At 36.7% G+C, this 13,609-nt stretch overlaps 2 protein-coding genes across 3 annotated transcripts in view; one reads left to right on the plus strand and one right to left on the minus strand.

The window, feature by feature from the left end:
- The window catches only part of LOC307133598 (craniofacial development protein 2-like), a 1,416,430-nt gene that overhangs the window by 382,406 nt on the left and 1,020,415 nt on the right, over positions 1 to 13,609 (plus strand). The window lies entirely within an intron of this gene.
- necap1 (NECAP endocytosis associated 1) lies at positions 5,640 to 13,461 on the minus strand. Of its 2 annotated transcripts, XM_079828926.1 has the most exons (9): positions 13,218 to 13,415; positions 12,920 to 13,040; positions 11,683 to 11,783; positions 11,462 to 11,566; positions 11,279 to 11,360; positions 10,992 to 11,100; positions 10,743 to 10,881; positions 9,379 to 9,472; positions 5,640 to 6,367 (listed from the first exon to the last, which is right to left on the minus strand). In XM_079828926.1, the coding sequence occupies exons 2-9, from the start codon at positions 12,943 to 12,945 to the stop codon at positions 6,307 to 6,309; spliced, it is 717 nt and encodes a 238-aa protein (XP_079685052.1). In that variant the 5' UTR covers positions 12,946 to 13,040; positions 13,218 to 13,415; the 3' UTR covers positions 5,640 to 6,306. The 2 variants fall into 2 exon arrangements, with proteins under 2 accessions (XP_079685052.1, XP_079685051.1); XM_079828925.1 differs by lacking the exon at positions 12,920 to 13,040 and having other exon boundaries at positions 13,218 to 13,461.

Here is a 13,609-nt window from a genome sequence, read left to right on the forward strand (position 1 = left end):
GGGACTAATGAAGAGAATCAAAAGAACTACAAGAGGACTACAAACCTAGACACAGGAAACTAGAAATACAACATGTAACACATTGCCATGATTAATATGAGTGTACTTGATGCCTGATTAGAAATGATAGAAAAATCGACTCACCATGTTTTCGTCCTAATCAAATTCCATAATTTAGTTTTGGGGATTAATAAAGTAGTATTGTATTGTATTGTAAACTTAACAATCACATACCCCGAAATGAGAAAAGGAATGAATTTAGAATTGCATACTTCTCTTCTGCCATTGAAATATACTGTGGCAGAACCATAGACCGTAAAAAAATATCGGCACACGGCGCTGACATCTTGCGCAGATTTAGGACAGAGTCTGCGTAGTAATGATCTCGGGACCGGAATCTGCGCGGTAGAGAGCAGGAAGTAGAGGCGCAATATCAAAAGCCTGCCCACACTTTCGCAGATGCAGAACAATTCATTATTTCGGTGTGAAATAAACAGTTATGGAAATGTAGAAATTAAAGCTAAAACTCCAATCTCCTCCCAAAAATGTCTGTTAGTGCCTCAGTGATAACTTCACTCAGAGAAGCTGTCAATCATGACGTCACATCCCCAGTTTTTATAACATTAAATAACTAACTAAAAGTACTTTTAAAAAAAACGAACACTTGAAATGAAATCATTGTGATAAAAACTGCCTAAAATGACAGAAACCATCTTTAGGAAACAATTATTTGAAGTGTAATTTGTTTGTTTAGTTTGTATCACGTCCATTGTAATACATGGAGGGGTGGGGTTTATGAGCTATACTGGGACCAACCACCGGGGGGGCGATTGAGGCGCGTAGGCTTCAGTTTCTGAGAGGAGAACTACAGGCTTGGGCAGAACTAGTAGGCCTACTGTATACTATTTAAAATTTGGCCAAGTTCTTTTAATGAGCTAGAACAATATATTTTGATGAACTATAGAATGCGTTTGTGCGTATCAGATATTGAGGAAGGGAGATCTAGCATGATTCTGCGATGCAGAAAACATGAACAGAATTGCAGAATCCATTCATAAAAATGGAATTTACTGTATAATGCAGAATGTCACGGAATTTGTCAAATTTTGGAGGAATAAATCAAAGGTCTCTACACTTAAAGGGATTGTTCACCCAAAATGAAAATTCTGTCATAATTTACTCACCCAAATGTCATTCCAAACCCGTAAGACTTTTGTCCATAGTGATCGAGTCTCTTCAGAAAATTTGGCATAAACCGCTCGATTCGGATGGATTCGTTTTAGGATCTCTTTAATTTTTTAAGCATCAAAGTGGTAGTTGCTCAGACTGTCAATGGAGGGAATCTTTCCGATTTCATTAAAAATATCTTAATTTCCAAAGATGAATGAGTAGGTAAAATTCGTTAAATTGCATGCACTGCAAAAAATTATGTTCTTCCTCAGGATTTTTGTTTTCCAGTACAAATTCTAAACATCTTTAAATCAATACATTGACTTGACATGCGAAATTAAGTCTTGTTTTCCGAGAAACTGAACAAAATTAAGCAAGTTTATGCTTAAAACAAGAACAAATATCTGTCATTGGGTATGAAAATTACTTAAATTTGAATTAAGTTGATTTTTATGAACCCAATATTTGTTCTTGTTTTAATCATAAAATCACTTTCACAAGATTTCCCAATATTTCTTATCTCAAACTTTAAGCAATTTTTTGTAAAATGTGCTTAGACATTTTAATTTAGAGAACATATTGACGTGTTATGTTCCCTTCCATTTATTCCTTAAATTTTCTTTAATTGGTCTTAAATTTACCTTAAATAAACCCTGTCTCTCTGTCCGATCGACACATTTTCTGATTGCAACTTTAATACTGAAGCACCTTTAATTCACATTAGCAGAGCTGGCAGAGAGAGAGAAAGTGTGTTTGTGTTTGTGAGTGTGAGTGTGAGTGTGAGTGTGAGTGTGAGTGTGAGTGTGTGTGTGTGTGTGTGTGTGTGTGTGAGAGAGAGAGAGAGAGAGAGATCATGTCCACAATCTATCACAATCTAGACATTTTGATAGGGTTGAGCTGAATAACACTCTTGTTCACACGTCACTCACACTTCCAGACTTCTAAATGAGGACCGATTCAAACTTACATCAACGAGTGAACAGCTGATCCCCAAATATGACTCCTATTTATTAGCCAAGAACATTTCCTTGCAACGTTTCAAAACAGACCTTAACACTGTATCCTAACCAGCCGCTACCGCGATGAGAGAGAGGACATTTTGTTCATCGCTTGGTTTCTATTTCTGCCCATTCACACCGAAGCCCTGACCATTTTGAAACCTCAATGATCCAAAACCTTATATCACATATAATATTAAAACATTAAAAGAATACAGAAATAGTGTCCCTCCCTATTAATGAAAATTTGGTCATAATTTACTCACCCTCATGTCATTCCAAACTGATGCAACTTTTTTTTCTGTGGAACACAAAAAGAGAAATGATGTACATCCCACTCTTTTCCATATAATAAATGTGTATGAGGAAGCTCAAAACATCCATTTTTCAAGTAATCAAGATGAACCACGCAATGTATTTCAAGTGTTTTAAAGCCATACGATAGTTTTGTATGAAAACAGACAAAAAAATTGTCATTATTCATGTATATTCAGGTATAAATTAAAAGCATTCTACATATTTAATGTTTTAGTTCAGTTTATGGACATTTTACGAAAATGTGAATAGTAATATACAGAAAAATAAAAGGAAATAGGAGTAGGATAGTTGATTAGAAAAGGATAGTTGCATTATTAAATTGTTTTCTGTATATATATATATATATATATAAAAAAAATGTTTTTAGTCAAGTGAAAGTATAATCAAAGTATTCACATTCCCAAAAAATGCCAAACAATGCAATTAGATGCAAATTAAGAAAAGTTGAGATTTAAAAAATGTATATCAATTTTCTTCAATACATTAAATGTGCAGTGTGTAGAATTTATGATGATCTATTGACCGTAATGCAATATAATATACATAACTATGTTTTTATTAACTTAGAATTAGCCATTTCTATCTCCATACACCGCAGGTCTCCTTACACTGAAACTGCCATTTTGCGGCGTCATGTTTCTACAGTAGCCCTAAACGAACAAACTGTTCTACAGAGCACTAGCTACTCTCTGCTGTCTCAGACGACGACATTTTTGTCCTGTGTCGGCCCCCGTAGCGTCTCTATGTCCTTTGAAAGGGAGGGGTGAGCTTTAGGTGATTGCAATTCACAACCTCACCGCTAGATGCCGCTAAAATTCACACACACTGCACCTTTAAAGGCATGTTTACATGACAACGATGTACTAAAAACTGAATAGTTTATCCTTTGCCTTTTTCGCATATAAACGACAATGTTGTCTAAACAATCCCCATTTGAACGGATGTGCGAAAACGACTAAAAGCGCTGTATTCTTTTGTGTTGACGATGTCACTTTGTAAAGAAAAACTACACGCTTATAGACTGAACACGTAATACGCATAATATGCACCGTTTTCAAACACCCAATTTGTGTTTTTTCGTAGTTTGCATGGAGACAATAATGCTATCGTTTTAAAAAACGTACACTTTGGAACCTGCTTTCAAAAGTTTGCGTTTTCAGGACTCCAAAACGCCGGTTTCAAGTAAATGAATGGCCCATAAAAAGCTTTCAGTTTTAGTTGAAAACAGTGTCATGTAAATGGCCCATAAGTGTCTCAGGTCTCGGATTAACAGACAAAGACAATCAACAAACAGTTAAAATCACAACTGCAAGGTTAAAAATCTCACAAGTCCAAACCCAATAATAGATGTCCCAATCAAAGCAATCCAATGAATTATCTTTACAAGGTAAATCCACAACCCAATGACAGGACTCAAAGGTACAAGCAAACCTTTGTAAGTATGAAAAACTAAGCCAATCAGAATGATACTGTGAACAAACAAGCTATCACAAAGATTAAGGGAACTACAAAGGGTATTTAACAGGTCATTACTCACAACAGACAAGGAGCAGGTGTGCATGTATTATGAAAATACCCAGCACTGGGGTGACAGAGACGTTTGGTGGCCAAACTGAGAAGTACAGGCTGTGAGTGCGATGGTAGTTCTTTCTCAACCAATCAAAGCAGCTGAACTTGGAAGATTTTGCAAAAAGCATGATGTTATCCGAGATAGATATGACAGAAACATATGTGAGACCCAGTTGTGTGCCCGAAGGTCAAAATCCAGCTTAAGCTCAGCTGCATTGGTAGCTGTGTTTCTGATTTCAAGCTGGTCGCCATGTTCCAAGAAAAGGAAAATAATAATAATAATATTTACCTGGGAGCTTATTTATTGCCAGTCCAAGATGCTCTTGTATATGATTAATGAGCATTTTAGACCAACTACCATGGTCCACAACATTTACTATCTTAAACTGGATTTTCCAGTAGAAACTGCTAAGCACAAACATCACAAAGATGTGAGATAGATCTGTAATTATTACACCATTATTAAATTACTAGTGATTTCATTTACTTTACAAATTTAATAGCTTCCGCTATTCACTGAATTAACAAAAAGCCATTTTTTATTTAAAATTATATACGATTTCCATTCTAGGTTAACACAAAAGCTAAGAGAGTTCAATTTATCTCAACTAGCGCACAATCCCATGATAAAAGCATTTGAAGGTGAACATATTTACTTTTATATACTTCAAAAATTATAGTATATTTACATTTTATACATTTATATTGTAAATTTGTCATGGTAACAATGTTGTCTGCCTACAAAAAGTATTACAATTAGTATACAACTAATGTGAGACCATAATACAACTTAAATAGAGTATAGCTTTCAGAATATTTGGCTATACTGTTGTAACAGTACATTTTGTCTATGATTATAAATCAATATTCTGATCATATCTTTCCCAAGCACATTTCACCAATTCCAAACCACATCAATCTTAATAACTACTATTTTGTATATTATCATTATCATTCTGATATATAATTTTTGGTCCATTTAACCTGTAAAAGAAAACCTGCTTGATAATTATGCACATCTGAATATAAAGTGTTTTTCACTTCCAGCCCTCGTCAACAATTATATATCACTTATAAATGATTATATACTAAATTAATAGTAGTTATTCAAATTGATGTGAATTGGAATTGGTAAAAAAAAAATATATGATCAGAATATCGACTTGCCTAATAATAATTATGCGCACACTGTAACTGTGCTATGGTATTTTGGTAAAAGACTATAGTACAAACTTTGGTAACACTATTTTAATGTGTCCTTGTTACACGTTACATGTATTAACTATAGTAATAACTATAAATTAGGCATAATCACATGTAACTAACATTAAACCAAACCCTAATCCTACCCTAACCCTGTAGTAAGTACATGTAGTTAATTATTATTTCTCAGTACTTAAATAAGTTACTTAAAATAAAGTGTAACCCAAACTTTTTACATTTTTTGTTTCCACGCTATAAGCTATAGGCTTGGTATTTCAGCACTTAAATAGACTAGTATGGCAAATGCTAATATTTTTGAGAATCATATTCCACAGAGATTATAAAAAAAAAATAAAAAAAAAATCACATGTGAAGCAAAGTGCATTGTAGTTCTTTTGTATATTTTATTTTCGTTTAACACGTAAATGACTATCTGTTACTCAAGTAAATGACAATATGGATATGTAATGGATATCTAGATATAATCCCTGTATTTGAGGGATATCATTTTTCTACATTGTGGCCTCCAGTCAATATTTTTGTATATTTATACTGTACAGGTTTTATATATTCTTATGACACACAAGATGTTAAGCTCTTGGCGAATCCGGGCCTCATTTAAATTCTACACTTTCAATCCATCTCTGCCTTTTTAAACACTCACACACACATATTCACTCCTCCAAAACCAAAGACGAACACATACAAGTTATGACAACATAGTGGACACATCCAACACTTTGTGGACAAATGTAAAGATACTGAAACAGTCTTCAAAAAACTGTTACCATAAAGTTTCACATATTACGCCCATGGGATGTTCCTCTCCTTTAATACAATCTTTTCCATAATTTCAATTGGCTGATTTGTTTTATAAGACCAACACAATTCTTAATAGCCTATTTCTCACCTCTGTGCTCTGCTAAGATCAGCAGCTTTACATACAGCTTGCCTCTAATGTTCCATAATATTTTGCAGTATCTTTTAATTGCAGTAGTTCTGATGAAGGGATGGGAACAATAATGGAATGAAGGATGATGAAACTTTTTCAGAACTGGACCCAGTTCCCAGAAGAGGGATCTTGGCGTGGTGCTGAAGAAGGAACAGAGCTGAAAGAAACAAACAAACAAAGAAAGGTTTTAAAAAATTATTCCAGCTTTTACATACCTTTAAACACCAACACATGTAGTAGTAGAAGACCAGTTTAAAGAAATTATTTAGGGCCAGATTTACTAAACGGCAAATTAGACGCTTTTTTTAACAGTCCACTTAAAAACAAAGCCGTCGTGAAGCCAAATGGAAGAAGAAAGCCATCGTGTTTACAACTATGGCAATGAGCACTGGATTTTAAATGTGAGTTTGCGGTGCCATTGATGCAGTAAAGTTGCACAACGATGAATCATTTATTAGATGCACGGTCATTGGCCAATGAAAGCTGCGATGAAATCCAGAACTCCAGTTAATCTAAAGGTCTGGCTACCCATCTACTACTCTCAGCCTCAGACGTCACACCCACGGACTGTTGGCTGAACGTCTGATGCAGCAAATGGGACAATTTTTTGGAAACACTTCAGGAGTTTCTGATTGGGATCTGGAACATGTCTGGAAGAGTGGAATATGAAGTCGGGATCTGATTGGTTGAATTCTACAAGATGTCCGCGAGACGTGTGTGTTGCGTTCTTTAACGGTCCGCCAGGAAACAAATGCCGTGATGCCAAACTCCCTTGTGGAAGAAGAACGTCACAGTTGTAAAGACGACGGCGTTCTTCTTCCACAAGGGAGTTTGGCGTCACGGCATTTGTTTCCTGGCGGACCGTTAAAGAACAATGTGCAAATTTACTCCAACAATGGAGCCGCAAACTTCACATATTTTTTATAAATATTTTGAATTCCATTTTAGCAGTAAATTTGCACATTTTTCTCGAATGAATAATTCATAGATGTATGCTGGTCTGTTAATGCAGGGACATCGACTTTACATTTTCACGCCCCTAAACATGATGCGGAACAAAATGAACTCTTATTGGTTGCATTACAAGTCAGTCAAATGTCCTCTTGGATGGTCCTCTACCTATGACAGCTGTGAAAGAGTCCAGACCTTCTGCCATCAGTCTACACGAGACTACCCATCTACTAATAACACAGGCACAGTAAATAAATAAAAAAACGTAGCTTGACAAACGATATAGTCGGATAACGTCTTACTGTGGCATTCCAAATCAATGAACATGAATGGAGAAAATTCTCTCCCTTCTCCCACTTGCTCTCTGTTTACTGCAGTGCCCTCTTCCTACAGCATGTCAAGCGCAAAATGGGTAACGACGACATAGGTGCTTTTAAGGGGTAATGTATTTGCACTTGAAAGTTTACCGAAAAAAGAAAGACGTGCATGCATTTCTCATTGCATGTTGGAGAGTGGGGGTTATGAAGTGTGGGCACAAGGGCCTGAAATTAACTTTTTTGACCACCTGGCACAGTGACTTTTTACCAGCCAATTTTTTTCCCCTCCTCGACATTAAGGCTGTTCACGTGCTTGTCCGGATTTTTGTGTGTGTGTTGTAAATATAATTTATTCTGAAGAAATAGCCTATTCTAAACAGTGTTCAATCAGCTTTGACATATTTAAATCTGCATATCTTTAATATTTTTACCTTTTATAAAAGGGCATTTTTTTTCCATAATCTTATTAAATATAGGCTATGCATCAGCTTTCAGTTTAGGCTATATTCTTAAATTTAATCTATAAATTAAATTAGAATAATAAGACACTGTAGGGCTGTTACCAATTAAATTAAGTAATTTACACTGAAAAATTACAACTGCATTAAAAAATGTTATGAGATTGTTTTAAATATACAAATAAGAAAAGTTGAAAAGAATGTTTAAACATGAAAGTAATCCACCAGTAGGTGGCAGCAGGTGACCATTTTAATGAGAGTCATTGAGTCGATTCGTTCAAACGGCTGATTTGTTCAAGAATGAGGCAGTCGCTTATGAATAGGTCATTGAATGTTTGATACAAACGATTCATTGAAAGCGCTGAATCATTCAGTAACATTGATTTCTCCTCGAGAGGCTGCACGAGCGTCAACAGCGCAACATTGTTACCGTCAGATTATTATACATTAGGCTATTTATTATTATCCACTATCGATCGCCACTTACGCTAAATTAACGCAGAATCATTCTTGCATTTTGTTGATTCCCTAGTTTTTTGTTATTGAGGTTTTAATCTGTCTAGTAAAATTCTCTTTCACTTGCCCCTTCAAAAATCCACTTGTCCCACATTGTTCTTTAACTTGTAAGAATACACATTTAAGTGCTGTCAAGTTATTAACGAAATCAATATATGTAATAATTACTCTACATTTTTTTAAATCTTTTTATTCATTGATGTCCCGTCATACTGACTGCTATAGTCCACAGATATAGACCTACCGCAGCTTGTATGTGAACACATCACACGCGGCTGTGTTGATGGCTGATTTAGTCACGTTCAGGAACGGTTAAACAGAACTAAATTAATGTTATTATTACTGGTAAAGTTACCGCGTACCGGATATTTTTTCACCGCTTCCCAACTCCCAACATGCACACGACGCACACACACACACATCTGTGCAACTGTCGTTGTACTTTAGCCTACGTCAGCGTTGCATTATTCTCTCGTCCCATGCCAAGGGCATCATCATCTTTCCGATCGCATGAACGTAGTCGCATCCTCTCAAACTGCCCAATGAATCACTCAATTCTGCCAATGTGGCAGGTAGACTGACAGTGTTACCCGCCAATTGCGAAATTCACCCGCATTTGGTCGGGTGTTCATTTCAGGCCCTGGTGGGCACCCACCGGCATAACTATAGGTTAAGACATGCTTTTTTTGGGCGTTAAATAATAATGCAAATACCAGTTAATTGACTACCACACACCTTAGTAAATCACGTTGCATTATTTGTTTAAATACTCTACTCCAATAAATGTTGTCTTTAGTAAATCCTGACAGTCGTTTTTTTTATGCCAAAAGAGGGTTTGTGTTGCCACTGTTAGTATATCTGGCCCTTAGTGATTAGTAGTAATATCGGAGTACAGGAACTTATTCAATGGTCAAGAAACATGGTACCTTGCAGAGCTGGAGAAATCACCCCATAGGTCAGAGCTGGGGTTTGACTGAACCACTGTATTAGAGTTACTGCTGTCCAGTTCTAATAAACATGCTAAGAGTAGGGGAAAGAACGGGAGATCAAGGAAAAAAAACAAGGGGGAAAAAAGGTTATCAAGATATATGTAAAATGTCTTTGTCTATTTCTTTGTATGTGTCTGTGCATTTAGAGTGGGTGAGAATTGTCAGACTCATATTTTACATTTACAGAATTAAAGGCACAATATGCAATTTCCGCAACTAGATGTCGCTTATTCAAAACAAAGGCGGAGCTTGATGACACCTTAATTTTGTGGAATCATGGGAGTTCCAGAATCACCTCTACAGCCGGTGGAAAAGAATCTGAAGGGACTCGGGCAGAAATCATATTCATGGATGAGCTAATGTATTAAAGATTTATTAACGTTACTGTAGTATGAAGCAGGGTGGGGCTGGAAGCCGTTGGAACAGAACGAGGCCGCTGGAGTGATTGCTAATGAGAGACAAGTGCAACACAAGGCTCGAGAGCAGTGAAGCTTTTATTATGACCGCTTCATCTTCTTCTGGTCATGCATATGTGGGGTAACGCAGCGCTGTTTTATCATATTACATACATTTGAGTGTGTTGAAAGTTATGTTATAATGCTACTCTGTGTGTTCGTTCGGCGGCTACTATGAGACACTTGTTGCACACTGCAGTAAGCTAGATCGATCAATATTAGGCATGGTAAAACATGGTACTCAATGTAAATCAAGAAAAATAAATTTTTAACAATAAGACTGTGTTGAGCTATATAACTATGGGTTTGTCTCAATCAGCTCCCTAGTTCAGTAGTCAGGGCACTGATCAGGGAATCAGTCCATGGGCTGATCAGTGCCCTGACTACTGAACTAGGGAGCTGATTGAGACGCACCCAATGATTAGTTTTCTGTCGATGAATGTATCCATCAGTTGCTTTCTAATAAAACACATAATATATTAAAGCGTCCATGGTTTCTACAAAATAAAACGTGGGTATGATGTCCTTGATAGGCGATACACGGACACAGCCCATGTCCTGGTTAAAATTGCTTATTTCTTGATTTAAACATTCTTGGAAACATTTGGGATAATGTAAGTACAAGAGTCAATAAAATATATAACACTGTTCTAGTGGTTTTTGGATATTTTAATCAAAAAATCTTACATATTGTGCCTTTAATATATGGTTACAACACTAATGACCATTGTAAGAAATAGTATACTATGTGTGCTCATCTACTGATTGAACCTATCCATGGCAATAAAGAAAAGAGGATGCATAAATTAGTTCATATATAAGCAGTAATGAGGTCAAATGATGTACCTGTCTCTGCTCCTCCTGATGGCTGCTCTGTGTTGTGATTGGACGAAGGAGGAGGTGCTATCTTTCCCCCTGGAGGTGGAGGGAGGAGCCCCAAGCCTCCTGAACTCTGAGGACGGGGTTTGTCTCTCTTTTTACCTTGCTAAATACAAAGAAACATTTCTCTAATTTGACACAAACTCCCAGTTTATTTACAATATGTGGACGTGAAAAATCACTGCATATTCTTCTGAACCACTATATTTTTTGTACCCCGATATTCAGTGTGATGGTCTGTCCCTCTTTGAAGCCTAGATCCAGTTTGGGTCCTGTGTCTGCAGACTGAGAACTTTTGCTAAGTTCATTCTCCTGTTTAACCCACCTTACAGAAAGAAAAATGAAAACATTTTTAAAAAGAAATTCAAAAACGGTACCTGCTGGAATTGCTTATTATGCCCAAAAGAAATTAACTAAAAGCATCAAATGGCATCCAAGGTGTCACTGCAAATATAAAAGCATTTCCAGTCATAATGTCCACATGATTTTTAATAGAAACTCACTTGAAATGATCCTGCAAGGCGACATTGAAGTCAAAAGAATCACCTCTGTCTCCGAATCCAACGCCAATGAACGCGCTCCGACCTAAAATGCAGGCAAGCATGGATAATGCATATCTAAACTGTAGTATAGAAGTGAAGTATAACCTATTTCCCAGGGTATTTAAAGTAAGATGATACACTCACCATTGTCATCCTGTATACGGAGAACAAAATAGCGACTAGAATCACTGACAGTCTCCAAGGCAATGCCAGGGTATTCTGTAATCGGCGCTTGAGCAAACAGCTCACCTAAAGACAACGATAAAAGGAGATCTAGGAGTTTCTTTTGCTGCACAAATGTCACTGAGTCATCCAATCAAAAAAATTTTTTTTTTCTCTTTTGCATCATTACATAGATTTCTAACCTGAGACTTTGTCCTCCAATTTGATATAAGCCACCTTCCCCTTTGCTGTGATGCGCAAACGGCCAGTCCAATCAGGAGTGTCCAGCTTCCAGTCAGCCGCCCTGCCATTATCACAGCAGAAATGTCACTTCAGGTCCATCAAATTGTGTATTTTTCACGCTCTAGATGGGTTTTCTATGGAAACATCTTTAGGAGGAGTTTAAAGAGATAGTTCACACAAAAATTGTCATCATTTACTCATCCTCATGTCATTCCAACCCCATAAGACTTTGTTGCATCACACGCTAGAACAAATCTCATTGGTTCTCGTGAATCACCCACTCATCTGAGTTTCTGTGTTTACCATGTGTGATGTGCTCTGTGTATGTGTGTGGATTGAATTGAAATTAAATTGGTTCATTATATAAAGCTATTGTTGGATTAAATCGTTTGATTCATATAGATTTGTTCGACGCCTTTTTTTTGGATCTTCTAAATTTTGGTTACCTGGCCTTCCAAATGGAGGGACAGAAACCTCTTAGGTTTCATTATATCTTAAATTGTGTTTCAAAGATTGCGTCTTGTGGGTTTGGAATGACATGGGGGTGAGTAAATGATGATAGAATTTTCATTTTTGGGTAACTATCCCTTTAACTACAAAAATAAAACAATTTATTTTCTGTTGTAGTCTAACATACAGATACATTACAGTAATGAGCACTGGGGGAAAAGGTGATTAATTGTCACAAAAATAAGTCAGTATGAAAATGTTTTCTAAATGCATGTTATTGGTATTATTATTTCAATAATCCATTACACAATGTGGAAGGAAATATCAGTCACTACTTCAATTTCATGAGACTTTAATGGTCTTTTTTGTTGGGCTGAAATATGACAGGCATCATGCGATTCACACAAATAACAGCGCTTTGGGTTCAAGCTTTTAGTTTATTGGGGACAGAAGACGTTGAAACCCTTTTTTTTAATGGCAAATCAAGAAGTATTATTGTAATTTCCAGAACTATTACAACAAGACTATAAACTCCTAATGAGGGTATACAACTGGGATTTTAGAGGAGGAATGTGTGTCACTGAAGCACCACATTCTCTCTGGGCAAGATCTTTTAGGACTAATTATACACTATAAACTGGACCACATACGTCGACAACACACCTCACATTAACACCATATTATTATAACCATTGATAATAATACAAATAACAGATACACTATCTACTTCAATGGCATGACAATTACCTGGAAATAATTAATTGTAATGACATTTTCAGTTTACTCTTGACCAATTCCTATTAAGATTCAGTCGTGAGCATCTGACATCGCAAGATGTTTTTCCTTCTATCAGCAGAATTGTACGTCTCTGCGACATAGCACAACACAGAATTATAACTAAATGCGATACATGTATTATTTATGATCAAATCTTGTGCGTAATAGAAGCATGGTGCTGACACAGCCAAGACAAATACGTATTACAACATTATTTCCAGAACAAACACCTGCCATGGGCTCAGGCCCGCACATCCTTTTAATTCACCTGTATCCGCGATTCGACGCCCTCGGCGGGATGCGGTAAACATTGACATCTGGTTTTACGCACAGAATCGACTCGTATTCCCCCTCGGACGCCATCTTGAACTGATTTCAATGAATGCGAGTAATATTTCTGTCTTCATCCAATTTGTTATTGCGGGCCAGCCGCTTCTACAGGCATCGGAGCGTCAGTGACGTCAGTGATGCCTCAGGCGCGAGCTAGAGAATCACGCATCACGCGTCATGTGATCTGAGAAAGGATGGATCGACTCATTGTTGTGGAAACCGGGCTCGGTGAGTCCGCGAACATGGTGTTGGGATCAGCGGATTTGTCATCGCCTGTTCGCATCCCTTTGGTATTTCAATAAACCAAGTGGCACATTTAACAAACCCTTT

Source organism: Gobio gobio, assembly GCF_949357685.1.
Source record: "Gobio gobio genome assembly, chromosome: 11".
Classification (NCBI taxonomy): Eukaryota; Metazoa; Chordata; class Actinopteri; order Cypriniformes; family Gobionidae; genus Gobio; species Gobio gobio.

Excerpts from the sequence above, each read along its gene's own strand:
- necap1 (XM_079828925.1), bottom strand. The coding sequence starts at position 13,312 with ATGGCGTCCGAGGGGGAATACGAGTCGATTCTGTGCGTAAAACCAGAT. Across the intron at positions 11,784-13,217 it reads GCGTCGAATCGCGGATACAG|GGCGGCTGACTGGAAGCTGG; the intron begins GTGAATTAAAAG and ends TGATAATGGCAG. Across the intron at positions 11,101-11,278 it reads GCCTTGCAGGATCATTTCAA|GTGGGTTAAACAGGAGAATG; the intron begins GTGAGTTTCTAT and ends TCTTTCTGTAAG.